Source organism: Pneumocystis murina, assembly GCF_000349005.2.
Source record: "Pneumocystis murina B123 chromosome Unknown supercont1.6, whole genome shotgun sequence".
Lineage (NCBI taxonomy): Eukaryota > Fungi > Ascomycota > Pneumocystomycetes > Pneumocystales > Pneumocystaceae > Pneumocystis > Pneumocystis murina.
In genome coordinates, this window is record NW_017802364.1 from 492,582 (window position 1) to 518,429 (window position 25,848).

General features: G+C 27.0%; 13 protein-coding genes and 1 non-coding gene across 14 annotated transcripts; 10 read left to right on the top strand and 4 right to left on the bottom strand.

Annotated features, from left to right (window-relative positions):
* Positions 1-320: 320 nt before the first annotated feature.
* Positions 321-2,630, top strand: PNEG_01353 (hypothetical protein; the record flags this gene model as incomplete). Its single annotated transcript, XM_007875092.1, has 1 exon — positions 321-2,630. The coding sequence occupies one exon, from the start codon at positions 321-323 to the stop codon at positions 2,604-2,606; it is 2,286 nt and encodes a 761-aa protein (XP_007873283.1). The 3' UTR covers positions 2,607-2,630.
* A 61-nt stretch (positions 2,631-2,691) lies between these two features.
* On the bottom strand, positions 2,692-4,116 carry PNEG_01354 (hypothetical protein; the record flags this gene model as incomplete). Its single annotated transcript, XM_007875093.1, has 3 exons — positions 2,692-3,187; positions 3,236-4,025; positions 4,076-4,116. The coding sequence occupies 3 exons, from the start codon at positions 4,114-4,116 to the stop codon at positions 2,834-2,836; spliced, it is 1,185 nt and encodes a 394-aa protein (XP_007873284.1). The 3' UTR covers positions 2,692-2,833.
* A 471-nt stretch (positions 4,117-4,587) lies between these two features.
* Positions 4,588-5,283, top strand: PNEG_01355 (hypothetical protein; the record flags this gene model as incomplete). Its single annotated transcript, XM_007875094.1, has 4 exons — positions 4,588-4,597; positions 4,789-4,833; positions 4,883-5,196; positions 5,242-5,283. 4 exons carry the CDS (start codon positions 4,588-4,590, stop codon positions 5,281-5,283), a joined length of 411 nt encoding a protein of 136 aa, XP_007873285.1.
* A 676-nt stretch (positions 5,284-5,959) lies between these two features.
* On the top strand, positions 5,960-7,786 carry PNEG_01356 (hypothetical protein; the record flags this gene model as incomplete). Its single annotated transcript, XM_007875095.1, has 2 exons — positions 5,960-6,065; positions 6,108-7,786. The coding sequence occupies exons 1-2, from the start codon at positions 6,014-6,016 to the stop codon at positions 7,784-7,786; spliced, it is 1,731 nt and encodes a 576-aa protein (XP_007873286.1). The 5' UTR covers positions 5,960-6,013.
* A 558-nt stretch (positions 7,787-8,344) lies between these two features.
* On the top strand, positions 8,345-10,938 carry PNEG_01357 (hypothetical protein). The gene is made up of 2 exons (XM_007875096.1): positions 8,345-8,537; positions 8,584-10,938. Exons 1-2 carry the CDS (start codon positions 8,511-8,513, stop codon positions 10,810-10,812), a joined length of 2,256 nt encoding a protein of 751 aa, XP_007873287.1. The 5' UTR covers positions 8,345-8,510; the 3' UTR covers positions 10,813-10,938.
* Positions 10,939-11,040: 102 nt separating this feature from the next.
* On the top strand, positions 11,041-13,034 carry PNEG_01358 (hypothetical protein; the record flags this gene model as incomplete). The annotated part of the gene is made up of 7 exons (XM_007875097.1): positions 11,041-11,099; positions 11,155-11,251; positions 11,295-11,413; positions 11,456-11,902; positions 11,945-12,560; positions 12,604-12,780; positions 12,825-13,034. The coding sequence occupies 7 exons, from the start codon at positions 11,041-11,043 to the stop codon at positions 13,032-13,034; spliced, it is 1,725 nt and encodes a 574-aa protein (XP_007873288.1).
* Positions 13,035-13,172: 138 nt separating this feature from the next.
* On the top strand, positions 13,173-14,442 carry PNEG_01359 (hypothetical protein; the record flags this gene model as incomplete). The annotated part of the gene is made up of 2 exons (XM_007875098.1): positions 13,173-13,838; positions 13,882-14,442. 2 exons carry the CDS (start codon positions 13,173-13,175, stop codon positions 14,440-14,442), a joined length of 1,227 nt encoding a protein of 408 aa, XP_007873289.1.
* An 81-nt stretch (positions 14,443-14,523) lies between these two features.
* Positions 14,524-15,559, bottom strand: PNEG_01360 (ribosomal protein S15; the record flags this gene model as incomplete). Its single annotated transcript, XM_007875099.1, has 2 exons — positions 14,785-15,559; positions 14,524-14,735 (listed from the first exon to the last, which is right to left on the bottom strand). Exons 1-2 carry the CDS (start codon positions 15,524-15,526, stop codon positions 14,524-14,526), a joined length of 954 nt encoding a protein of 317 aa, XP_007873290.1. The 5' UTR covers positions 15,527-15,559.
* Positions 15,560-15,611: 52 nt separating this feature from the next.
* PNEG_01361 (hypothetical protein) lies at positions 15,612-17,382 on the top strand (the record flags this gene model as incomplete). Its single annotated transcript, XM_007875100.1, has 5 exons — positions 15,612-15,641; positions 15,693-15,810; positions 15,879-16,031; positions 16,076-17,065; positions 17,112-17,382. The coding sequence occupies exons 1-5, from the start codon at positions 15,635-15,637 to the stop codon at positions 17,380-17,382; spliced, it is 1,539 nt and encodes a 512-aa protein (XP_007873291.1). The 5' UTR covers positions 15,612-15,634.
* A 171-nt stretch (positions 17,383-17,553) lies between these two features.
* PNEG_05021 lies at positions 17,554-17,648 on the top strand. Its single transcript has one exon. It is a non-coding gene; the product is annotated as a tRNA-Leu (tRNA).
* Positions 17,649-19,131: 1,483 nt separating this feature from the next.
* Positions 19,132-20,199, bottom strand: PNEG_01363 (hypothetical protein; the record flags this gene model as incomplete). Its single annotated transcript, XM_007875101.1, has 4 exons — positions 20,179-20,199; positions 20,041-20,131; positions 19,655-19,992; positions 19,132-19,608 (listed from the first exon to the last, which is right to left on the bottom strand). Exons 2-4 carry the CDS (start codon positions 20,087-20,089, stop codon positions 19,132-19,134), a joined length of 864 nt encoding a protein of 287 aa, XP_007873292.1. The 5' UTR covers positions 20,090-20,131; positions 20,179-20,199.
* A 73-nt stretch (positions 20,200-20,272) lies between these two features.
* On the top strand, positions 20,273-21,627 carry PNEG_01364 (hypothetical protein). The gene is made up of 3 exons (XM_007875102.1): positions 20,273-20,509; positions 20,553-20,923; positions 20,965-21,627. The coding sequence occupies exons 1-3, from the start codon at positions 20,318-20,320 to the stop codon at positions 21,599-21,601; spliced, it is 1,200 nt and encodes a 399-aa protein (XP_007873293.1). The 5' UTR covers positions 20,273-20,317; the 3' UTR covers positions 21,602-21,627.
* A 520-nt stretch (positions 21,628-22,147) lies between these two features.
* Positions 22,148-23,641, top strand: PNEG_01365 (hypothetical protein; the record flags this gene model as incomplete). Its single annotated transcript, XM_007875103.1, has 5 exons — positions 22,148-22,150; positions 22,196-22,463; positions 22,504-22,658; positions 22,698-22,967; positions 23,018-23,641. 5 exons carry the CDS (start codon positions 22,148-22,150, stop codon positions 23,639-23,641), a joined length of 1,320 nt encoding a protein of 439 aa, XP_007873294.1.
* A 140-nt stretch (positions 23,642-23,781) lies between these two features.
* On the bottom strand, positions 23,782-25,302 carry PNEG_01366 (hypothetical protein). The gene is made up of 5 exons (XM_007875104.1): positions 24,987-25,302; positions 24,859-24,941; positions 24,707-24,815; positions 24,553-24,660; positions 23,782-24,510 (listed from the first exon to the last, which is right to left on the bottom strand). Exons 1-5 carry the CDS (start codon positions 25,233-25,235, stop codon positions 23,803-23,805), a joined length of 1,257 nt encoding a protein of 418 aa, XP_007873295.1. The 5' UTR covers positions 25,236-25,302; the 3' UTR covers positions 23,782-23,802.
* Between the last annotated feature and the right edge of the window lie 546 nt (positions 25,303-25,848).

The window sequence follows — 25,848 nt, forward strand, 5'->3', positions numbered from 1 at the left end:
TAATTCTAATATTAATATTCAATTTAATAATTAAAAATATTAAAAAAAGAATAATTTATTTTATTTTTTTTAGAAATATTTTTTTGTAGAATTTTAAATGTAATAGTTTTATTATTAATTCGTTTGAAGCTGTTTTTATTTAATATTGTATTGATAAAAACTTTAGTGCATATATACGCATATATAACGCATATATTGCCATTTTAATAGCTCATATAATCAAGAAGATTAGTTTAATATTGATAAATAAGTTTAACAGTTGTCTTTTTATCTTCAGATAATTGGTTTTTTATCTTTTGATAAATCTCTGTTTTTATCCTATGGAAGAGTTAAAATCCTGCACTAATGACAGTCAAAATGATATAGAAGATCCATTTACAGTAAATGATATTGATAGTACACAATCTCTTGATTTTCATCCGGCAGAAGATCGTGAATGGCCCTGGATGGATCCATGGATGGGAAAAAATGAGGAGCCTTTAGAAGCTTCTTTAAAGAATTATAATGTAGATGAAACAACACATTCAGCAGATGCATCAATTATAGCGGAAGATACGTTGACGGAAGAGGAAAAAAAGGGTATTTTGCAAAGTTCATTTATTCGTGCAGCAAGCCATGGAGATGTTGAACGTATTGAATCGATGTTGAAGGGAGAATCACGTAAATATATTGATATTGATGGATGTGACGAAACAGGTGGGACAGCAATTATTTTTGCTGCATGTTTTGGACATCAAGGTGTTGTCGAAGCTCTTTTGGAGGCAGGAGCAAATATTAATGTACGAGATAAAGCTAAATGGTCACCTTTGATGTGGGCAATTAATAATCATCATGGAGGAATTGTAAAATTATTGTTAGCACATGGTGCGTCATTTAATGCAAGAACGATTGGAGGAAACTCAGTATTAGATGTTTCATCTCAAATAGATATGATTGATATTTTGCAAGCATTGCATGTAGAAGAATCTTTAGAAGATGGGGAAAGTTTTGAAGATCATGAATGGTATCATCAAGGATGTTTAGAGCAGATAGAAAAAGAAAAAATGACAGAGATGCCAACATTGTATGATTTAGAAGTAGATTTATCAAGTATTGGGCTTGAAACATCTAGTAAAGAATTAGATGACATTGAAGAAGTATTTTCAGAAGAGGATTTTGTCTGGAATAAGTGTCTGCCTGAACAAATGTATGTTTTTTCAGAAGATCATATTTCATGTATATTGGATCTTGTTATTACGAATTTCGAGCCGTTACGTTCTAGAGATCAGAAGGTTATTCCAGCAGATGTGATTTTTTTATCGATTCGTTTTGCTCATTATTATGGTACAAAGGATATGCTTAATAAATTATTGTGTGATACATTAAATCGTATTCGTGTACTTATTCATGATAAACCGGATGATATGGCTATTTTGGCATTTTGGATTTCAAATTGTATGCTTCTTTTGTACTATATTAAAAAAGATTCGGGTCTTTTGGTAACAATTATTGATTTTCAGCTTCAATTAACAGAGTTGATACATGATATTTATTTAGCATTTCTACAAGAAACTAAATTTCGTATTGAAAAACATTTAAATAATTCTATTCTTGATTATGAAACTATTTCTACATTTGACAAAGTTGCATTTGAAAATAAGTGGTATACTTTTTGGCGGCAGAAGAAGAAGAATTCAGTTTATTTTTCTCCGGAAAAACATGCAACACCATCTCCTCTGTTGATTACTATTCTTTTTTCGTCTATTTTTTTTATTCTTGATGTATATCACGTTCATTTTGTTATTTTTAAGCAGGTTGTAAATCAAATATTCTATTGGTTTAATGCAGAACTTTTTAATCGTATTATTACGAAAAAAGGCTATCTTTCAAGAAGCAAAGCGGTGAATATTCGTCTTAATATTTCAGTAATTGAGGATTGGGCTAGAGTAAATAATTGTCAATTTCAGAAAAAAATGCATATAAAATCTTTAAATTCGAGATATAAGTCTTTTGATATCTATGATTCTTTCAAGAGCCATATAGCTCCTTTAGTACAATTGCTTCAGTGGCTTCAGTGTCTTACTTCCTTAAATAGTATTGAGAATATTGAAACAACCGTAGATACATTGAATTTACTTACATCAACTCAATTATTGTATATTGTTAAAAATTATAAATTAGAAATTGACGAAAATAAAATAGGGAAAGAAATAATACAATATCTTTCCAGGAAAGAGGAGAAAGATAAAGATATTAAAAAAGAGTCTATACAAGACTCAGAAAACTATTTTACAAACGATACATTTGATAACCCTAAACCACCATCTTTCGATAAAGGAAAATTTAGAAGTTCGAATCTTTTAATGAACGTTGACTTAATGCTTCCGTTTATTTTGCCAACTGGTACAGATCTTTTGGCTAGTTATGGTTCTAAAATTATTAAAGTGGATAAGAAAAAAAAAAGATGTTTTATACCTGTAATACCATCCGATTTTATGGACTTATTGAAAACAAAGGTTGACCATGGCAATAAAAAAGAGCAAACAGGAACAAATAATGAGGAATTAGACGATGAGGAAATCCAATCTGCTGGAGATAACGATTTATCAGAAAATTTTAAAACATAGTATTATTGGAAATAAGAATCATCCTTGTACTTTAGAATTATTACGTATGTATCAACATAAAGAATTTATTTGTTTTATTTGATATTAAGAAAATATAGTTTAACAAAAAGTAATGTTAATTATTTTTTTACGTTTAATAATATGTAGTTTGAGACTAATAGTCTATTGGCGGCATTTGTCTTTTCCGCATAGCACTGATCTATGTTTTTAGATTGAATGCTAGTGTATTAGGCTCTTGTGCTGAAACTTCTAAAAGTTTTTGCCGTTTTAATTCCAAAATTGTTAGGATAATTTTTTTTCTTTTGAATCGCTAATTCATTGTTTTTCGAAAGTACAGGCGAATTTTCCTTATTGTTATGCTGAAATTGGAATCCCATTGCATTTACAACCTTTCTGCTCCATGAAGTTTTCCGTTTCTCTTTTTTGTCGATTACACTATCTGTATTATTTGGGGAATTCATAATGGTAGAAGGTGCAAGTGTAACGATAGATGGATTACGGTTATGAATATCCATAAGAGAAAAATGGCGAATATTCTGAGGCGTTGTAGGAGATTTCGCAGATTGGTGAACTTTTTTTTTCTATAAACATCAGAAAATATTCATAAAATAATAAAATGTAATAATTACGGATGATTTATTTAATTTTTTATTTTCTTCTTTTTGTTTATTAAATTTCAATTGAATATCTTCCAAACGGTTTTCTAATATTTTTACTCGTTCTTTCAATTGATCTAGTGAATCCTTTTTTTGACTAATATGCGCATCAAGACGTGCAAGCTCTGCAGACATTTCAACTTTACGAGAATACATATTCTCCATTTCTGTAATATTTGTTTGTTGCAGTGTTTCGTATGAAGAAATTAAATTATTAATTTCAAGTTTCTGAGAAAAAAGTCTGTCTTGAAACGCTTCAATTGCTTCTAGTTTTTTATTTATATCGGTCAACAAGCGTGTTTCTGTATTGTGAAATGAAGTATTTGTATTTAAGATTTTCAAAATTTCGTCCAGTTTTTCTTTAAATATATCACATTTCTCCTCCTTATCATTCTCTTGTGGCAAAAAAGTGACAATTGCTCGTATTTCATCAATGATTTTTTGATCTCTTTTTGCATCAATAATGTTTTGTTTTAAATCTAATAACGCAGAAGCATTATCTTTACTTCTTTCAATAAGAGAACGAAGATCTCCCAAAATAGTACTCGTCGTTTCTGAAATAGAATGAACTATATCTGCTGTTTTATCATCTGCGCTTATCCGTAACATTTGAGAGGAAGTTTTGTTGCCCAATTGCTTATACAAATGAGAAGAAATAGAAGATGTTCTAGACAGTTTTCCACCTCCCTCAATATGATTTAATGTAAATTCTTCACGCATTGGTAAAGGAGGAGGCCGTCGTTGAGGATCCGAACTATCCCATCTTACATAATATTTTAGTCATCAATTTCCTTCAAAAAAAGATTCCCTTACATAGGAGAAGGTGATGTATTCAATTCTGACCGAGAACTCATTATTTAATGTCAAATTCACGTTCCAATTTAAGATTTACAATGTTTATAGATTTGAAATATTCCCTATCTGTACTTATTTAATATTTTTAGCAGAAAACCCCTTATATTAAAAATATAATAGTTTTAATGCTCGAATAAGATAGATAGCTTAGTTTTTCTAAGAATTGTAAAAAAAAAATCTCCAAAAAAAGCTGTAATTTTAAGATTTTTAATCAGAAAAAAGGCTTATTTTCAATATACACCGTATAAAACCAAATTTTATAAAAACCTTCTTGTTTTTATAGTTCTAAATATAAAAAAATACATGTAAACACGTATTTTTAACGCGAAAATATACGTTGTTGATTATACGATGGTTGCAAAGATAATATCGGTTGCTTTGGATTAGGAGTGTTAGGGTTTTGTAGGGTTAGGTTTTGTATATGCTTACGAGTCACCGTTTGTTGAGATTGAAAATTTAAGAAATTAGGGATGGTTAAATGTAAGTTAATTTGTTATTTTTTTGATATCTTTGATATGTTTTTGCTTTTTTGAGGATTTTTTTATTTTTTTGTCAAAAAAAAGGGTTAAAAAGAAGGAATATTAGGGAAAAAGTTAGATTTAAATTTTATCTTTTTTTTTAATATAGAATTTACTATTTTATATTAAATAAATATTAACAGTTATTTTTAGTTATTAAACCGGGAAAAGTAGTATTGCTTCTCCGAGGACGATATGGTATGGGTTTATTTTTTTTGGTATGAAACAATGTTAATGAGATATAAAGCTGGTAGAAAAGCAGTTATTGTTCAACAAATAGATTCAGGTTCTAAGTTTCATCCATTTGGACATGCAATTGCTATTGGTATTGATCGGTATCCACGAAAGGTGACCAAGAGAATGGGTTCTAGTAAAGTTTCCAAAAGATCTAAAATAAAGCCTTTTATTAAAATTATAAATTATAATCATTTTATGGTCACACGTTATACTTTTGAGCTTGAAACTTTGAAGGGGATTGTTACACCAGAAACATTTAGAGAACCTTCTCAACGGGAAGAAGCTAAAAAAGCAATTAAAAGGATTCTTGAAGAAAGATATATGGTATATAATTGATTTGTATTTAATGATGTTTTCTTATATTTTCAGTCTGGGAAAAATAGGTGGTTTTTTACGCCTATTCGGTTCTAAAATGGTATTTATTATATTTTTTGATAATCTACATTTGTATTATGTATATCTTAAATTATTTTTTAAAGAAATTAAATCATCTTGATTTTAAAAAGCTGATTGAATTAAGTCTTATTTATATTCGTATGTTTATTTCTAACTTAAATATTGATTCTACCAATCTATAACTATGTATTAATAATAAAAAGATTCTTTTATATGTTATAAATTCATCTTTTAATCTATATACATGATAGTTAAAGAATGTTAAATATATCTATTTTTAAATAATTTATACTTAATATGAAAAATTATCTATTTAACTGTTATATTAAAAATTTGAGAAATAGTATCAAAATAATTTTATTCTTTAATATTAATTTATTCAACATATATTCATATAATAATTTAGAAAGTTTATTATCTAAATATTAATCTGAATATATTATTTATACATCTGTGATAGACTTGACAATGATTTGATATATTCAAAGAATTATGAATGAATATAATACAGATATATTTGTTAAAAATTACTATATATTCTTTTTACTGATATTGACTAAGAATTTCTGTTTTAAATAACTATGAAAAGTATACTTTTTATCATTAAAGCATACATTGAGTTATCGTCCCCGCTTAAACTTTTATGTTGATATAATACTTTTAGCGTTATATAATTAAGTCAAGTATAAAATGAGGTTATTTCTTTAAAAAAGTTTTATTTAAACAAATATTTCCTCATAAATAGATGGGGGTTCCTGGTTTATGGTCATTTTTTAAAGAATTTGGTGAAAGCATTTGTATAGTAAATGTTATATTTTTATTAAGCTTACTAGAACTAGCTTTGGCAAAACTTGCATGCGATCATTATTACAAAGACAATAGAGTTCCTAAGGGTTTTAGGATTGGTATTGATTTATTAATTTGGTCATATCAAATGCGTTCAAGTCATGGTGGTCAAAATCCAGAATTAAGAACACTTTTTTTTCGCCTTTGTCGACTTGGCTATCTTGGGATTCTGCCTATTTTTGTCTTAGATGGATCAAAAAGGCCATTATTTAAAAGGAATAGGAAAGTTCCAAAAGCAATATTTGGATTATCACAAGTAATAGATTTAATTCGTTTGTTTGGATTTCCTATCTGGTATGCACCAGGTGAAGCAGAAGCAGAATGTGCTTTATTATTGAAGAAGTCTATTATTGATGCCGTGATGTCAACGGATGTTGATTCGTTTATATTTGGTGCACAAAAAGTAATAAGTGATTGGAGCGTAGATGATGAATCAAAAACAAGTACACTTTCACATGTTTCTATTTTTGATATAGAAACCGTTATGAAAAAGAGCAATATTAGTCAAGCAGGAATGCTTCTTATTGCCCTTATATCTTCTGGAGATTACGATTCCACTGGTATTCCAAATTGTGGCATTAAGACGGCAATTAGTGCGGCAAAGGCTGGCTTTGGAGACACTCTTTTATCCTTAATCAAGAATAGATTGGATTTGACTTCTTGGAAAAAAGATCTTGAGAAATATTTATCTACAAATCATGGTGGTCATTTTTCAACTAGACATTCATTTTTAAAATTACCTGAAGATTTTCCGAATCAAGATATTATTCAATTTTATATTAATCCAGTAGTATCTACTGATTTAGAGTTAAAAAGGAAACTGCGTCATGTTGTTTGGAAATGGCCTATTAATGTCCCTAAATTACAGAAATTTGTATCCATACATTTTTCTTGGTCTGACTTGCCTGGTATCAAAAGATTTGTACGATCATTTGCTCCATGTTATCTAGTATCTTCCTTAAAACATACAGATTTTTCAAAGCATGCAGAAATAAATTGCTCACAAAAATCAAATTCTATGAAAAAAATCAATTCTACTTATTTTACAAATATAAAAGAACATTTAAAAAACATTGAAAATAAGGACGAAGAAAACGGAATTAAAATTCTCTGTTATAGAAAACACGTATCTACTGGATATTCTTTAGAATTTCGTATATCTTTTTGTCCATTTAAGTTAATAAACATTGATTTTACCAGTGGAAAACAATCAAATAAGAATGATATAGAACTTAATGATAAGAATGTATCAAACTTTACACAAATTACTAATAAAGAGATCGATTTAAATGAAAAGATGGAAATATGGATTTTGGATCCTTATCTCAAGGATTTTGAAAAACATGATATTATAGAATGGAAAAGTAAAACTAAAAATAATACTTTTAAAAAAAAATTAGGTTATGATCAGTTAGGAGCAATTGAAAGTTATTTACTAGCGCCTTCCAAGAATCGTTCTATTTTAGGATCATTGGAGCTTAATCAAAATTCTTTAAAAAAACAAAACATTATTCCACATTCACTTTCATTAAATTCGACATCCTCCCTTACACAAAAAACACAAATCTCACAAACTTATAAAATAAAAACCATATCAAAATCCCAGTCATCAATACCTTCAAATTCTTCACTGATTCAGAGTACATTATCAACTTTAACTCAAAATCTTTAAACTAGCCGAATCTGGTTAATCCTTATCTATATAGGATTTAATTTATTTTTTAAATTTATAAAACGCTAATTCAATTTTTTCGTGTTTTATTTTAAATTGTACATTTTTTTTCAAATAATATATTTTATCAATCAGAATATTTTTTTAGAATATTATTTTAACCCTATTATTATTAGCCTATTATCGCTAACTTAATTACTATTATCAAGATCCGATATTTTTAATCACAAAAAATATCACCGGAAAATTTAATCATGATTTTTTGTAAAAATTTATTTAACAAATTAACTTAGAAAATTGATAAAATATTAATTAATCATTTTTTATTTAAATATATTTGAATAAATCTATTCATTTATTTTTTTATTCAATTAATATATTGTTTATATTTATTTTGATAATAAAAATGAAACATGAACGGATGTGTGGAAAATATCCGTTTATGTTAAACCCGGATCAGAAGAAAGTTTACAAGGGAAAAAATATCTAAAAGGTCTGTTCCATATATAAAATTAATATTTTTTATAAATTTTTAAAATTGAAAAAGAAAGATTAAACGGATTTTTACTGCATATATATTATAAGATATTTTTATATTACGTGAATTTCTTCTAACAAGAAATTGTTTAGAAAATTTCGTTTTTTTTTTCTGAAGATAATACATTCTAAATAAAAACAGTGCATTTTGTTGAAGCAGTTTTTATATATTTTTAAGTTTTTATAGATGGCGGATACAGAAGACAAATCTGCAGTAATTTGAGAATGAATATTTTATTTATCAATTAAATATGATATAGGAATTGTTAGACAAAGTGGAAGGAGAAGCTCAAGAAACTCAGGATACAGAGAAAATAGATGAAAAAAGTGGATTAGAAGTGGAGGATAAATTACCGGGAACATATACAGATGAAAAAGTACAAGTTCCAGAAACACTTGAAGGGGATTCATTTTCTCTTACGTATGATATTCAACAAGGAAATCCATTTCCAGAAAATCCAAATGCTCCGCCAGAATTGCATCAATTAACGATTCGAGCGTTGGTTGTAGGAACGTTTTTAGGATCAGTTGTAGCATCATCTAATATATATTTGGGATTAAAGACGGGATTCACATTTGGTGCTCAGCTTTTTGGTGCTATTTTTGGCTTTGCAATTCTTCAGTTTGTTTCAAAGATGATGCCAGAATGGTTTGGTGGAGGATTTTTTGGTCCTAAAGAAAACTGTACGGTTCAAACGGCAGCTACAGCTGCGGGGGGTATGGCTGGCATGTTTGTTTCATCCGTACCGGCTATGTATTCTTTAAGTCTTCTCGGTAAAGGGCCGGAAGAAGACTTTTGGCGGTTGATAAGTTTTACCGCTGTTAGTGCATATTATGGATTATTCTTTGTTATTCCTTTACGGAGATTTTATATTATTTATCAGAAACTAGTTTTCCCGACATCATCTGCATGTGCGTTAACTATCCATTCATTACATTCAGGAGCAGTTGCACATTCAGTCATGAAGAAAAAGGTATGGTCACTTTCAATATCATTTCTTGTTTCTATTGTTCTTCGTGTTTTATCTGATTATGCCCCTGGTATACTTTGGGATTGGCATATCTTTTGGTGGCTATATCAAAGTGGTTGGAAAGGTGCTATTGCTGCTGAAAATTGGGGCTGGTGGATCGAGCTTACTCCAGCTTTTTTTGGTGTTGGTTTTTTTTCAGGTTTAAATGCTGCAACTAGTTTCTTCCTTGGAACAGTTATTGCATGGGCTGTTATAGGTCCTATTATTTCCAAAACAGGTCTTGCTCCTCATTTCTCAGTTATATCTCCTGGGCATACTGATTGGCGATCCTATTCTTCTATGAGTTTACAGTCTTCATTGAATCCAAATGGTTTTGATCCTATTAAAACGTCCTCTCCTCGTTATTGGTTACTTTGGCCTGGTGTTATGCTTATGTTGTGTTCATCTTTTGCTGAAGTCATTATGAACGGGACGCTTTTGTGGGTGGGACTTAAACGTATTATTCTTGTTATTTATTATAAAATACGCCGTAAGGAAATTCCCGTTTTTAAGAATGCTATTAAGGATCCGGCGCCACCTGAGACTCAGATTCCAGCTTGGCAATGGATACCATTATTGATTATATCGATTATTTTTACGTGTCTTGTTCTTACATTGCAATATGGTATAAATGTCGGGCTGGCGCTTCTTTCTATTCTTTTAGGTTTTATTTTCTCTTTTATTGGGGCACAATCTTCAGGTGCAACAGATGTTAATCCTGTTTCAATTTGTGCTAAGTCTTCTCAATTAATTTTTGGTAGTATTTCTAGCGCTCAGAGGATGGATGAAATCTTGGCACAAAGACTTAATCTTATTGCTGGTACCGTAGCATCTTCATCTGCTTCACAATCTGTTGATATGATTGGTGATTTAAAAACTGGGCATCTTCTTGGAGCTTATCCGAAAATTCAGTTTTATGCACAAGTGATCGGATCGTTTTTTTCTATCTGGTTAAGCGTAGCTCTTTATATTTTATTTAATAAAGCATATCCGTGTTTTACGGCTCAGTTTATGCCAGGCTATCCAAGTTCTCAAAAATGTGTTTTTGGTGCACCATCAGTTGCATCATGGAGAGCAGTTGCAAGCGCTATGACCAATGAGCGATTGCCTGTACCATCATCTTCTGGATATGCTTCGATTATTCTTGGTATTATATCTGCTCTCGTTGTTGTCTTAAAGTATTCTTATTGTCCAGAAAAATATCGGGTATTTATCCCTAATTTTAATGCAATTGGTCTTGGATTTGTTGTGCCACAAACACATTATGCAACAGCTATGTTTATTGGTGCCCTTGTAGCTTATTTCTGGAAGAAATCTAAACCAGTATCTTATGATATTTATGCTCTTTCAATTGCTACTGGTTTTGCCGCTGGAGAAGGAATGGGTGGTGTTATTAATGCTATTCTTCAGATTGCTGGGTTTAGTGGAAGTACCTATGGGACAATAGTTGGATGTCCCTATGAATCATGGTGTGGTTAATAATTATGCTTAATATTTTTATACTATATATTTAATTGTTATAAAAAATTGGATATTATTTTGCCACATAGTTTTTACAGAGAATATGTTTATATATGCTTTGTTATCATGTTCTTTGCACTTTTATTGGATGTATTGTAATATTAGGATTTTATTTATTTAATAATATATTTCTTTCGGTGTTTGTAATTTATTTTTCAATCTGAGCCTTTGAGGATATTAAGGCAAATGCCGGATTTCTCTTCCCTTTTATGGGATGATATGGAGATTTCATTGACATCATGGATGTAAGCCTTATATTTGATTAAATATTCAATCTTATTGATATTTATTCTTCTATAGAAGAAATGCAATTAATGAAATGGGATTTGAAAAAATGACACCCGTTCAAGCAAGTACAATTCCTTTTTTTATAAAAAATAGGGATGTCGTTGTAGAGGTGCATTTATATTATTTTTTTTCTGTTTTTTATTTATTTTCAGGCAGTAACAGGGTCTGGAAAAACTTTGGCTTTTTTATTGCCTATACTAGAGAAATTAATTAGAAGAGATGAACCATTAACTGAATTTCATATAGGATCGTTAGTGGTTTCCCCTACAAGGTTTTTTAATAATAGTTATGTTGTGTGTTTAAAATTAAATAGAGAATTAGCAATGCAGATTTATTCTGTTTATCAAACTATTATGAAAAAATCAGAACAAATGAATACTAATTTGAGAGCACAACTTGTTATAGGGGGAACTATGACTATACAACATAATATAGATGAATTTAATGAGATATCCCCATCAATTATTATTGGTACTCCGGGTCGTATTAATCAACTTCTTTCATTATCTCTTGTTAAAACTAAGGAGCTTGAAATTTTAGTTATGGACGAAGCAGATAGATTGCTTGATATGGGTTTTTTTCCTGTTATGGAATCTATTATTAAAAAGTTACCAAAGCAAAGACGAACGGGTCTTTTTAGTGCTACTATGACAGAAGCTGTTGATAAACTTATTAAAACAGGATTAAGAAATCCTATAAAGATAGTTGTTAGAGTAGGGAACCAGGAAAATACTAAAGAAGATAGATGTGTTCCTGCAAGGTATATATAGATATATATTTGATATATCTTTGACTCTTATAGTTTACAAATATTGTATATGGTTTTGCCATCTGCAGAAAAATTTATACAATTAATTAGATTATTAAATTATTCATATATTAAAGATGGGATGAAAAAGTTTATTGTTTATTTTCTTTCTTGTATTTGTGTTGATTATTTTTTTCTAATTTTTTCACAAATATCATATTTAAAGAAAACATTTAGGATATTTTCTCTTCATGGCAAACAAAGTTCATCTTTAAGGACTAAGAATTATAAGGCTTTTTTTAATGCGTTATCTGAAACACCTTCTATATTATTTACTACGGATTTGGCTGCAAGAGGTCTTGATGTACCTAATGTAGATATGGTTATTCAAATGGACCCACCGTTAGATCCGAAATCATTTTGCCATCGTTGTGGAAGGGCTGGAAGAGCAGGTAGACCAGGTAAAGCTGTTGTTATGTTAAACAGAGGACGAGAGGAAGATTATGTACATTTTTTGAAAGTTAGAAAAGTACCTATTCAGCCTTTAGAAAGAATTGGAAAACATAACAACATTATGGAGAACAAGGAAGATGAATCTAAAGAAGATATACTTGCATTAGTCAAAGAAATACGGGATATTGTTAAAAAAGATAGAGATTTGTATGAAAAGGTGTGTTAATATTTACTCTTTAAAATATCTTATAAATTTTCAGGGTTTAAAGGCGTTTGTATCTTATATAAGAGCATATTCAAAGCATCAGGCACATTTTATTTTTCGTGTTAAAGATCTTGATTTTTCTGGGATAGCATATTCTTTTGGATTACTTCATTTTCCTAAAATGCCTGAATTAAAAAACATGGTTTTGGATTTCGAAGAAGAAAATATAGATGTAAGATATATGCTTTAATATTTCATATATTAATTTTATGATAGCTGGACAAATTAACTTATGCTGATAAATTGAAAGAAAAGGCTAGATTAAAAAAAAAAAAGGAACAGGAATTAATGAATGAGAAAAAAAACTCAGTTTTTATAAAAAAAAAAACTATTCCTTGGTCAAAAAATATAGAACTAAAAAAAAAGAAAAAAAATCGTCAAAGTAAACGTAAACATAAGTCTTTTAAGGAAAAAAATGTAATATAGAGTTTAAAATGTAAAGGCGTTTGTATTGGATACGTTTTATTGTAATAATCGTACATGTCTAATATATGTAAATACATAAATATAATATTAATATTTTGTATTTAATAAACTTTTAAATTAATATATACGCTAAAAAAAATGTCTCAAAATGTAGTTGGAGATATAAATGGTTCTGAAGAATCTTATTACCTTTTATTTCAACCGTTGTTAACTCTTCTTAATCCTAATTTTTCATCATTACAATTTCATGATACTTCTATTATATCATATTTATCAGAGTTAATAGAATCTTCTATTTCTGAATTATCAGAAAAACAAAATGAATTAAATATTAAAGATAGAAAGGCTACATATGACCTGGTTGAAATTATGCAAAAGGAATATGATCATTTTATCACAGTACTAAATTATAAAAATTCTTTTTCTAGATCTTTTAATATTCTTGATGAATCTGTTAATAAAATTCAAACAACAATTACATCTATTAATGAAAAAGTCTTAAATTTTGAGTCTTTAAAAGATGGGTTTAACGAAATCCTTACTGAGTTTCGTTTATTACATCAATATCAAGAATATATTTTAAATTTATTTGAAATTCCATCTTTAATAGAGACTTGCATAAAAAACAATAACTATTCAGAGGCAATAAATCTTATATCTTATGGAAAAAAATTGGGGGATGAATATTTTCAAATAGATATAATTCAAGATTTAGTAAAACAAGTTAATTATATGTCTGAATATTTACAAAGACAATTATTATTACTTCTTAAGGGAACAATAAAATTGACAGAAGCTATCAAAGTAAAAATTTGGTTTAACTTTTTTCAAGAATTAATTGAAGTAGGTTATTGGTTATCTTCGTAGAACAAATGAATTTTTAGAAATTGAATTATGTTATATATTTTTATTATCTCGTTGGAATTATATGGATGGACTTATTTCTAATTTGAATTCGTCTAATAAGGATAATCCTGAAAAATATCTTAAAGAATATATAGGGATATTCAGAGAACATAGTTTTAATATATTTTCATATTATACATTGATATTTTTAAAAGAGGAATCTGTATTTTATGTATTTTCAGAAAATTCAGAAAATAGTATTTCAACGAAAAATAATGATAATTTGAATGAAAAAATATCAAGAAGAAGGATGCTTTCAAATTTTGCATTACATATGGTATCTGAGTTAAAAAATACATTGGCTAAATATATTCCATATATTTCTGACAATGAAGTAAAAGCATTAATACTTAATCGTATTTTACATTGTGGACAAAGTTTAGGAAGGATCGGTGTCGATTTTAGTTTGGCATTAGTTGATATTTTTGGTGATGAATGGACTGATCTTATTAAAAATCATGAAAATATGATGAGAAACTTAGAGACGAGTATAGAAATATAAATGTATATTTCTTTACAATTCCTTTATATGTGTATATACACACACATATATATAATATTATTGTTTCAAAATATATAAATTTTATATCGTAATTTCATTTAATACTGCATTATCAGTTAGACCAAGTTTTTTAATACAAGAAAAATATCTGTCATAATCTTTTCTACGTAAATATTTAAGAATTGCTTGACGCTTGTGCACTAAATGTCTTAAAGATTTAAGACTGTTTTTATCTTTATAATGAAACGAGAGATGAAAATTTATATAGTGAATTCGAACAGTAAATACTGCAGCTAGATATTTATATTAGATTAGAATACTAATTTTCAATATAAATTATACCTTGCACTTCAGGTGATCCCGTATCTAATTCGTGTTGTCTAAATTTCTGAATAGCCATAGTAATATTTAGAAGCTGTATTGCCTTACTATTGCTATTCTTTAAATCCATAAGTCGTCTCATTACATCTTCTTTTTTTTTCTCTTGCTCAAATATTTTTTGAGTTTTACAAATGGATACTAGTTTAACAATGATACTTTCTTCATTTTTTTCCTTTTCCAAATCAAAAAATTCTTTAATCTTCCCATTCTTAGATAAAATTTCTAACAGTGCTTCAATATTTTCTGTATTTTCATCAATCTCAATATATTCAGATGCTTTTTTTTTTAATTCTTCTAAACAACTTTTATTAATAACTGAGGATGAAAGACCAACACGACGAAGGCTAGCCTCCTTAGACAATTTAAAAAGCTTATTTAATTCTGTATCTGAAAAGAAAAAATTTGCTTGATTAATACCAGAAATTGCTTCTGACGAAAAAAAATGATGTGGGTACAAAATAGAGCGTGTAAATTCTGTAGGAAAACCAATAGTCGAACTACATATCTTAGAAGAGCGTTCTTCTTTCAATCTCTTTTGTTTCTCAATATTTTGTTTTTTACGATGAATTGCTGTATGCGATTGTTTCCATCTTATATTTATACTATGAAATTCTGAAATTCTTAATAAAATATAGATTAAGGCGGAGTAGTATGTTTTTTTATATAAAGAAGAACGACATTTTTTAAAAAATACTGTTATCATTCTTTTAACTTTTCTATATTTAATTTTAAGAAAACTTGAAGTTTGGTATGTTCGAAATCTTAACGAAACTTTAAGATTTTATTAAAAATCTTTAAAAATTAATTAAATATGCTGGGTAGAAGCAATTTTCTTTAAAGATTACTTTCTAATATATTACTTTCCTTAGTTTTGACTGAAACAAGTGCAGGATATGCTATTTTTAAGTTTTCTGCTAAAGAAAAGGTTTTTAAAAAACCAGAAATACTGTATAAAAGTCTTGATACACTGGATAAAGCAACAAGCTTGTAAGTCCTTAGTTTTTGTATTAGAAGTTTTGTAATGGTTTACTGAAATGGAATTTTTGGCGCAATAGACTTAAATTAAAAGTATTTTCAAAATTTGAAAATATTGTAGAGGCTCTTGATAATGCATCAGCTATTATTGAAGGGAGAGTTACAGGAAAACTTGCGTCTTTACTTTCTGAGTTTTCAGGAAAAAAGGATTCTCTTATTGTTTCTGATTTGAAGTAATTTTTTGTTAATACTTGTGATATTTAATTATTATTGATAGACTTGCAAATTCTATAAAAAAGCTTCCAGATCTTAATATTTCCATTGTTTTCGATCCTTCTGTACAAGAACTTTATCGGGTTATTAGGGAACATATTACATCTCTTATTTCTGAACTAACGCCAACGGATATGTCTGATATGGTTTTGGGATTAAGTCATAGTCTTTCTCGGCATAAACTTAAGTTTTCTCCTGATAAAGTGGATACCATGATTATTCAAGCTATTGTATTATTAGACGATTTGGATAAAGAACTTAATATATATGTGATGCGTATAAAAGAATGGTATGGTTGGCATTTTCCAGAAATGTCTCGAATAGTTTTGGATAATATAGTTTATGTAAAAGTAATTAAGGCTATGGGACATAGAACAATGGCTGAAGAAATAGACTTTTCTGAAATTCTTCCTGAAGATATTGAGATATCTATGAAGGCAGCTGCTAGAGTGTCTATGGGAACAGAAATAACAGATGACGATTTGGAAAATATTAATTTGTTGGCAGATCAAATTCTATCACTTGCAGAATATCGTATCCAGCTTTCAGAATATTTACGTAATCGTATGGAAGTTGTTGCTCCTAATCTTACTGCATTGGTTGGCGAACTTATAGGGGCACGTCTTATAGCTCATGCAGGTTCTTTGTTAAGTCTTGCAAAGCAACCAGCATCAACTATTCAAATCTTGGGAGCAGAAAAAGCCCTTTTTCGAGCTCTTAAAACGAAACATGACACTCCAAAATACGGCTTAATATACCATTCTAGTTTAATAGGACAGGCCAGTTCTAAAAATAAAGGAAAAATAGCAAGGATATTGGCGACAAAGGCGGCTATTAGTTTAAGGGTTGATGCTATGGGAGAAAAGGACATTGCAACCATTGGAATAGAAAATAAATTAAAAGTAGAGGCAAGATTACGAGCATTAGAAGCTGAAAGATTGGAGAAATTTTCTACTTCAAGTGAAAAGCTTTGGAAAAAACATCAAATTCAAATGTAAGTAACCTAATGTTTAATTTAAGTATTGGTAAAATTAATATAGAACACCAAAATACAATACGGATACTGATATTGTAATTGATACGAGTTTAAAAGAAGAATATCCGCAAGTTAAAATCAAGAAATCACCTCCAGAAGTTGAACTATTTGAAGATCTAAAAACAGAAAGTTCTAAGGGGAAAAAAAAGGATAAAAAAGATAAAAGTAAAAAGGAAAAAAAAAGAAAAATGAGTGAAATCGAAAATACTGGTGCTACTACGGAATCGTATGATAAATCTAAACGTAAGAAAATTAAAGATAAATCACATCTGTAATATTTAGTCCAATTTATAAATCATATATTGTTTGCAAGGTGTTTTTTATTGGATAATTGAAAAAAATAACGTTTTGTTAGCTATATTTTTTGATTTTATTATTTTGTGATTGTTTATTATTATATTATCTATTAATACTTTATATTATTAAAAATACAGTAATTCTAATTAGGTACTATGGCCGAGTTGGTCTAAGGCGTGGGACTCAAGTTCATGGAGTTTATCTCATCTCGAAAGAGGCCTGGGTTCGAATCCCAGTGGTACCAATATTTTTATTATCTGAGGATTTTTTGATATTTTTATTGTTTTTTTTCTTTATATGAGATTTTTGTATCTTTGATCTAGATAAGCTATTTTTTTATTTTTTAAATATATTAAATTATAATTTAATTTAAATTTTCTTTAAAGAATATCATATTTTTATATAATAATTGTTTTCAAATTTATATCTACTATGGATCTTCTTTAAAGATTCTTAATTTTATTTAGGAGGTTATAAGTTTTTGGATCTTACGTTTATACTATTTAAATGAGATTTACATAAATTTAAATTCAATATAATGTAAATATGATTTTGAGAAATTTTGCTTCAATTTGAATTTGTATTACTATTGAAAATCCTAATTATAATTTTAATTTAAAATATCCACATTTAGAAAAAAAATAATATAATAAAAATAAAAAGACATTTTTTGTATCAATATATTTATAATTTTTTAAATTTAAAAGATATAAAAAATTATATATAAAATTAAAATTTCAATATAATTGATTTTTATAATATTTTTGAGATTAATTGTTTTAAAAATTAAAATTTTATTAAATTTTATTAATTTATATATTGAATTTGAATTTTTTAGAAATTTAAAAATTATTAAATTCTTTTCATTTGTAAAACTTTAAGGATTTTATAACGTAAATATTGGTTAAAATGTAAATATGAACAAATATAGAATGTTTATATTTATTCTTTATTTGAATTTAATATTTTGCAAATATATAACTACAATCTCTGATCTTCCAAATTTATCGCAATGATATAATATACTATCTTAGTCTTGCATCCGATTTATTATTTATTAATTTTTAGATTTTTTTAAAAGTTCATATTATTTTAATTTATAATATGTATTTAATATTTTTATCATTTAGTTTAGAATCTTTATTTTCTTATTTCAAATTATCAATTTAAAATATAAGTATTTAGTTTAAATTAGTTTATGTGATTTTTAATTTTATATTATTATAATTAAAAGATTTTTAAAATTTATTAATTTCATTTTATATTAAATAAAATCAAACAAAACATTTTATTTCAAATATGAGGTTTAAATTTTCAAATTATATTTTTGGATCCTATAAGAAATTCATTATGATATTTATATTTTTCTATTTTTCTTTTATAATATAATATATATATTATATACTTTTATTAACGTATACTTTCAAAAATATGATTTAATTGAAGACAATTTCTTAAAATAAAACTTTATTTAAATTTACTTTCAATCATAATACTGTAATATTATAATATTCATAAATATCGTATTTTTAATTCTGCTAATTACTGAACCCGTTTTTAAAAATACAACTTATTAATATGCTCTTATATTCGAAATTTTACTTTTTACATTTAATCAATTTAGGTCTGAACTTATAAAATTTTTAAATTTAATATACCATTTTATACATCTTTTTTAAAAAAACGTGCTGATACAATAAATACACTAATTCACTAAATTTAAAAATTTAGCATGTTGTATTGCGTTTTCTTTCTGATTTTGCAGGATTTGTTAATTGTTTTATGGCAATTAAATCCTCCATGATTTCTGATTCTTTGGCACCAAGTATATCATTTGAAGATTTATCACGCTCTCTTTCTTGTTTTTCTCGGCTACGATCTTTAGTAATTTGTTCTTCTATGGAATTAAGAAAAGAACTGATATTTTCTGAATTTTTCTTGCAATTATAAATAGTGGATGAAAAAAGAGATATATCTTCAGCAAGCCCAGATTTATTATTTACATAACCTTTTCTGTGTCGAAGCTTTCTTTTGTCTGTAGATGTAATTGAAATAGGTGATAAAGATGGATTTGTAGTAGAATGAGAATGCAATACAAAAGATGAATCATTTACAATATCAAGTAATTCTTTATCTTCATGAAGTCTTCGTTTTCTTGAAAATAAGTGTGAAAGTAGTCTAGATTTTAATGTCGCCTTGCTCATCTATAAATATAAATCAATCCTGATATAAAGAATAAATTTCCTATACTGTAAATTCTTCTTCTAATAATTCCACATCATGTTCAAATTCGCTCTCGGCCCTTTTTAATAAAAAATCTTTCATAAGCTGAATACTTTTCAATTCCTTTTCTCGGATTTCCTCTAAATCCCGAAGACTATCAAGATATTCCTCATGTGTTCCATCATGAAGCTGTTGCATTTCATTTTGAAGCGATAAAAGTTGGTTATGAAAGTAACTTTCTCTATTCATTATGAAATCACGAGAAATATGATCTAATTTTTCAATTAATAACCGTCGTCGTTTATCTTTTTTAGATTCTGAAGCCGAAATATTTAATGAATAGGGATATAATTGTTCCGTAGAATCTAAAAACATCAGCTTTTCTTAAAATTAATAAATCTTTGTCTTTTTACCATCTGACCATTCATCATTTTCACGTAAAACTGCTGCTAGCAAATCCATATGTTTTCCCTATTCTAAAAACCCTTTATAAACTAAATGATGCTTATATATCTTAATACTAACAATATAATATTAAAAGCATTGTGTACCTTTTAATTCAATAAAATTTCCGCTATAATCTCATCGATGGTTGATATTTTGCTAAGGTTTCTAGAGCAACGTATCTTCAAAACAATCGCTAACAATTTTTTAATATAAGAGGTTCAAAATAGCGTTAAAGCCAAGAATATGCGATTTAATGAGGCAAAATCAAGCTCTCCAGATCCCTTGGATATACTTTCATCTTCCAAACCATTGTATTTAACACCAAATTGTAGACAATCTTTAAATTTATCACATCAAAAACTTGAATTGAGTACTGAAATTAGACGAATAGGACTTTATGTAGATATCGGAAGTGATAGAGAAGAAGTTTTTTTTGTAAGTTTCTTCTATATGATATTTTAACAAATTAATTATATAGGTTTCTCCTAAAAAAACAAGTAAACATACGGGGATTAAAACTTCTACAAAAAAATCTTGTGAAATAAAAGATGAAGGAAATTCTGATATATCTTTTAATGAAATTGTTAGTAGTTGTAAGAAGATATTAGATGGAAAAAAAAAGGGAAAAAAAAAGCCAATAAAACAGAAAAGAAAGACTAGTAACACACAATGTTTGAATACGAATCTAGCATTTATGCAGGATGTTGAGAATATTTTGGAAGCTGAACCCGTAAAAGAGGCGGAAATAAAACATTTTGATGAGGAAGATACCTGTTTATATAATAATATGATATTTAGAGAAAGAAAAAATGTTATTGAAAATCATTTTTATTTTGACAAAGATGTTATGTATGTTAAAAATGTTGAGAAAATATATTGATAAAAAATAGGGATGTTGATAATCCAGAAATTATTTCATCTAACTCGACGAATGAGTTAGTAAAGAAATCTAATAATTATACAACTAATTTTAAAAAATTGTCTTCTAAAAAACGATTAAATATAGAAAAAAAAGAAAAGATGCCTAATACGACAAAAATCTTAGATTCAGCGGATGCAATTTCTGAGCCTAATATATCAATTGAGCCTGCTTTATCTCTATTTCCTAAAAAAAATGTACTAATAGAAATCTCTAGTCTATCAAAAGCCTCTGCAGAAAGAGCTGCTAATGCTTTAACTCTTACAGGGAGATTTGAATTTGAATCTATTCAAAATCAGGAAGATTCGGATAAATGTCAAGAAATATTTCAAGAAAAACGTTGTTGGACGAAAGATGAATGGAAACTTTTGGAGCTATTATTAATTAAACATAAAAAAATAAAAAAGACTTTAGATTGCTTTTTAAAAGTAAATAGTGATTTTTCAGAAGAAGAAGTTGATAAACGATTAAAAGTTCTTTTATTTAAAAAAAAAGAAAATTACTATTTGAATATTGATAAGAAAAATAAACTAAATAATCATATAGAAGTACGAAATAACAAGGTCTCAAATTCGGTTTTTGAGTGGAAAAATTGGTTAAAATGGTAATGAGCATATCGTGAAGTTTATAAAAGAAATCTAAATTTTAAAATATTTTAAATAAAATAAATATAAATAAATTTTTGAAAAGCCATAATGTATATATATTCCTAATATCTTATTTTATGAATTTTATATTTTATATTTGTATGCTTTTATTAATATATTTTTTATATTAAAATTATTATTTAAAATAATTTTAAAAAATAAAATTTATAACTTTTAAAATTAGTTATGCTAATTAAATGTTCATTTAAGTTACATTAAAATTAGTAGAAATTATAATATGATTAAATTTGTAAAATTGTTTTTATTTCATAAATTTCAGATATAAATTGTAAGATTTTTTGTTTTTTATATTTTTTAACGTACTTTAATAAAATATTTTTTATTCATTATTTACATTGCAGATTTTATATAAAATATATTATCAATATACAAATATTTTACTATACGTTTTGATTGAAAAATTATAGAAATATAAGAATAAACTTTATAATCATTTAAAATTGAAGATATTAAATACATACACATTAAGAACTTAATCAGAAAAAAATGGTAAATATTATAGGTGTTATTCAGTCTATTTAATATTTTTTATAGAAAATAAAAGTACTTTCTCGGCAGAGATCATTAGTTGTGGCATCAAGACTAGGCGATCAGAATCCAATGCCTCGGAATCTTAATTTTGCTATTCATCCGTTTGAAAGGGCTAGAGAGTATGTAAGAGCTCTTAATTCAGTAAAATTAGACAGACTGTTTGCAAAACCGTTTATTGGACAGCTGGGAAATGGTCATATTGATGGTGTATATTGCATGGCTAAAGATTCTCGAAAAATAGACACTATAGCTACTGGTAGTGGTGATGGAGGTAAAAACAATATTTAAAATTTTTTTATCTTATCATTTAGTTGTTAAAATTTGGAATCTTATTGAAAGAAATGAAGTTTTGTCTATCGATGCACATGATGGTACTGTGAACGGTTTAACATATACAACTGAAGGACATTTATTATCATGTTCTGCAGATAAAATAGTAAAATTGTGGTCACTTAATTCAATAGATGTATGTTTTGTTTTCTTTTCTTAGTTAACATAAATATAGCCTATTAATATATATATGGGCACTGATGCTTTTTCTTCTGTTGATCATCATTATTCTAAACCTATTTTTGCTACATCGTCTACAAAAATTGATATATGGGATGAAAACAGAGATAAACCTATTTTTAGCATGGAATGGGGAGCAGATACTATTCAAACAGTGAAGTTTAATCATTCAGAAACCAATATTGTTGCTAGCGCAGGCGCAGATCGTTCACTCATATTATATGATATAAGAACAAGCAAACCCTTATCAAAGTTAATTACTCAAGTAGTTTTAAATATAATATTTTGAAGACGTCAATTTCTTACATATTATAGCTTCGAACTAATTCTATTTGTTTTAATCCAATGGAAGCTTTTAGTTTTGCAGCAGCATCTGATGACCATAATTGTTATATATATGATATTAGAAATCTTACCTTTGCGAAGAATGTTTTAAAAGATCATGTTTCAGCAGTAATGGATGTTGATTTTTCTCCCACTGGCCAAGAATTAGTAACTGGCGGTTATGATAAAACAATACGAATTTTCAACATTAAAGAAGGCCATTCACGAGATATATATCATACTAAAAGAATGCAAAGAGTTTTTTCCGTAAAATTTACTTCTGATTCTAATTATATTCTTTCCGGTTCAGATGATGGAAATGTTCGTCTTTGGAGAGCTAATGCATCTTCAAGAATGCATATACTTAGTACTAGAGAAAGAACAAAAATGGAATATGCAAATGTTCTTAAACAGCGTTATAAGAATATGCCTGAAATTAAAAAAATAAGTAACAGCAGAAATGTTCCAAAAGTAATAATAAAAATGCAAAAGACTAAAAAAGAGGAACTAACAGCATTAAAACGAAAAGAAGAAAACAGAAGACGCCACAGTAAACCTAGCAGTATATCATATATACAAGAACGTAAAAAACATATTGTTGCACTAAAAAAATAGAATAAATTGAAGGCATAATATTTTGTAAATGCTATATATATACATATATACTAGGAAAATATGTAAATATATTTAAAAATATTATTAATTTATTAATAGCATTTTTATATTATATAACTCATTTTGTTTAAAATAAAAATATCTTAGGATAGAATCATAAATTAGTTTCCATATACTTTTGATGTATGTGATTCATCTTCAAAAGAAATACTCCAATCAGGAACTCTCATTTTCTTTATAAAATTTTCCCGCGTAATTTCATATAACCCTTCAATCTTAAGATCACCCAATAAACTTGCTCCTACCCATGCTGCATTTACTCCAAATTCATTTCGAATAACTTTTCCTGATGCTTTTATTTCATTATTTATTCGATTTTGTAAACCGGGTATTAAAGAAAATCCACCAGAAATGACTAAGGACGTTGAAACTATAGAACGTATATCTATTGGAAGATGAGACAAACACTTTTTTATCATTTGGGGTATGGAAATTTCATCTGTATCTGCATATTTATCGGAAGCCTCAAATAACGCTTCAGTTATACAAACTCTAACCCATCCCGGGATAGTTACTTCCAATCCTTTTTGTGAAGGAGGCTCCCAAATAACATCGGAACATTCTACATTTGGTTTATAAATATTTTCTAGATTTTCTGGAAAAATAATAGTAGATTTTGATGATGTAAGTGGAGATAATGGTAGAGAAAATACTGCTCTTTGCAAAAAATCTTGAACATCATAAAATGTCAGAGACTCAAGTCGTGGAGTAGAATAGTGTATTAACAGGTATTTCAATCGTGAAAAACAAATATTAGATGCTAATGATGAAGTAACAATAAATGATGTCATTGGGCGTAAATCATAAATCTATTTATTAATTAGATAACATACATATATATAAATTCATACGGGAAGAACGCTAGTTTCTTTAGATCCAATATCAATAACAATACCGCTATTTAATCCAAGAGAAACAAGTACAAGAACATGAGATGATAAAAATGTTATACTAGGAACCTATACAAGTTAACATGTATATAATTAAAATAAAGAAAATCAATACTTGAAAATATGTAAATAATGTTTTTGCTATAATTACCTTAAATTTAATTGGAAGTAAAATATATTCTACAATGCTTACTTTTCGAAATTTGGAACCTATGTTAAGCCATCTAAATATATTATTTAAAATTTTTATAATAAAATTTAAGTAACTTATTATATACTTCTCTTAAATATATTTCTAGTCTATCACCTATAAGTTCTAAATTAGGCTCATCCCATAAAAGATATTCAAACTGTACTAAAATTTAGATTAATTATGTGGTTTATAAGAAACCTACGTTTACAGGGAATCGTGTAATGTTTTCTGCAAGTGTACATCGATATCCAAGAAAACTTCTTTCATCATATTCAATTGTACATCTTGGGAAACTTTCACCACTAAATCCTGCTTTAAGATAATGTGATCCTATATCTAAAACTATATAAGGTTCTAATTCATAAAGAGTTTTTAATCGGTTTGAATATGAACTATGTTGTAAAGGATCTTCAGAAGAAAGTTGCAATATAAAAGAATGCGGTAATGACATATTTAAGGCTTCTTTTAAAATTTAATATTTATTCTCATTTATAAGAATAGGGTTAATATTTTAAAAAATTGAATATAACCTTAAAGTTTAAAAAAAATAAAACGTTAGATAATTTAAAAGTTTTATTGAAAATTAATATTTTTAAATACTAAATAATTTTTTAAACAATTTAGAGAAAATCATAATGCTAGTTCATATTTAAATGTCTATAAATTGTAATAAAATTCTAAATATATTTATAGATTTTTTTTAGTAAAGCAATTATGTTTAAATGAAAATGTTTTTAATATAGTTAATATTTTAATCAAGCTTATAAAACTAAATACAAAATTTTATTCAGTATTAAATTTTATATTTAATAAAAATTACAAATATTTTTTTTAAAGATGAATACATTAATAAAATTATATTAAAACATCATGATTTGGAAATCTATAACTTATAATGTTATCATAGATTTTAAATAGCTATTATAATTTTATTATTATAAAAAAGTTAATATGAATATTATAAAATACATAAAGTTATTGAAATATTAATTCTTCTATTTACTTAAATATTTTTAAAATTAATTTATTAATAATTTATAAATAAACTTTTTATATTAATATCT

Excerpts from the sequence above, each read along its gene's own strand:
- PNEG_01364 (XM_007875102.1), top strand. The coding sequence starts at position 20,318 with ATGCGATTTAATGAGGCAAAATCAAGCTCTCCAGATCCCTTGGATATA. Across the intron at positions 20,510-20,552 it reads ATAGAGAAGAAGTTTTTTTT|GTTTCTCCTAAAAAAACAAG; the intron begins GTAAGTTTCTTC and ends TTAATTATATAG. Across the intron at positions 20,924-20,964 it reads TATTTTGACAAAGATGTTAT|GGATGTTGATAATCCAGAAA; the intron begins GTATGTTAAAAA and ends GATAAAAAATAG.
- PNEG_01357 (XM_007875096.1), top strand. The coding sequence starts at position 8,511 with ATGGCGGATACAGAAGACAAATCTGCA. Across the intron at positions 8,538-8,583 it reads ATACAGAAGACAAATCTGCA|GAATTGTTAGACAAAGTGGA; the intron begins GTAATTTGAGAA and ends AATATGATATAG.
- PNEG_01366 (XM_007875104.1), bottom strand. The coding sequence starts at position 25,235 with ATGTCATTACCGCATTCTTTTATATTGCAACTTTCTTCTGAAGATCCT. Across the intron at positions 24,816-24,858 it reads TTAAGAGAAGTATATAATAA|ATGGCTTAACATAGGTTCCA; the intron begins GTTACTTAAATT and ends TAATATATTTAG. Across the intron at positions 24,511-24,552 it reads AAGAAACTAGCGTTCTTCCC|ATTTATGATTTACGCCCAAT; the intron begins GTATGAATTTAT and ends ATTAATAAATAG.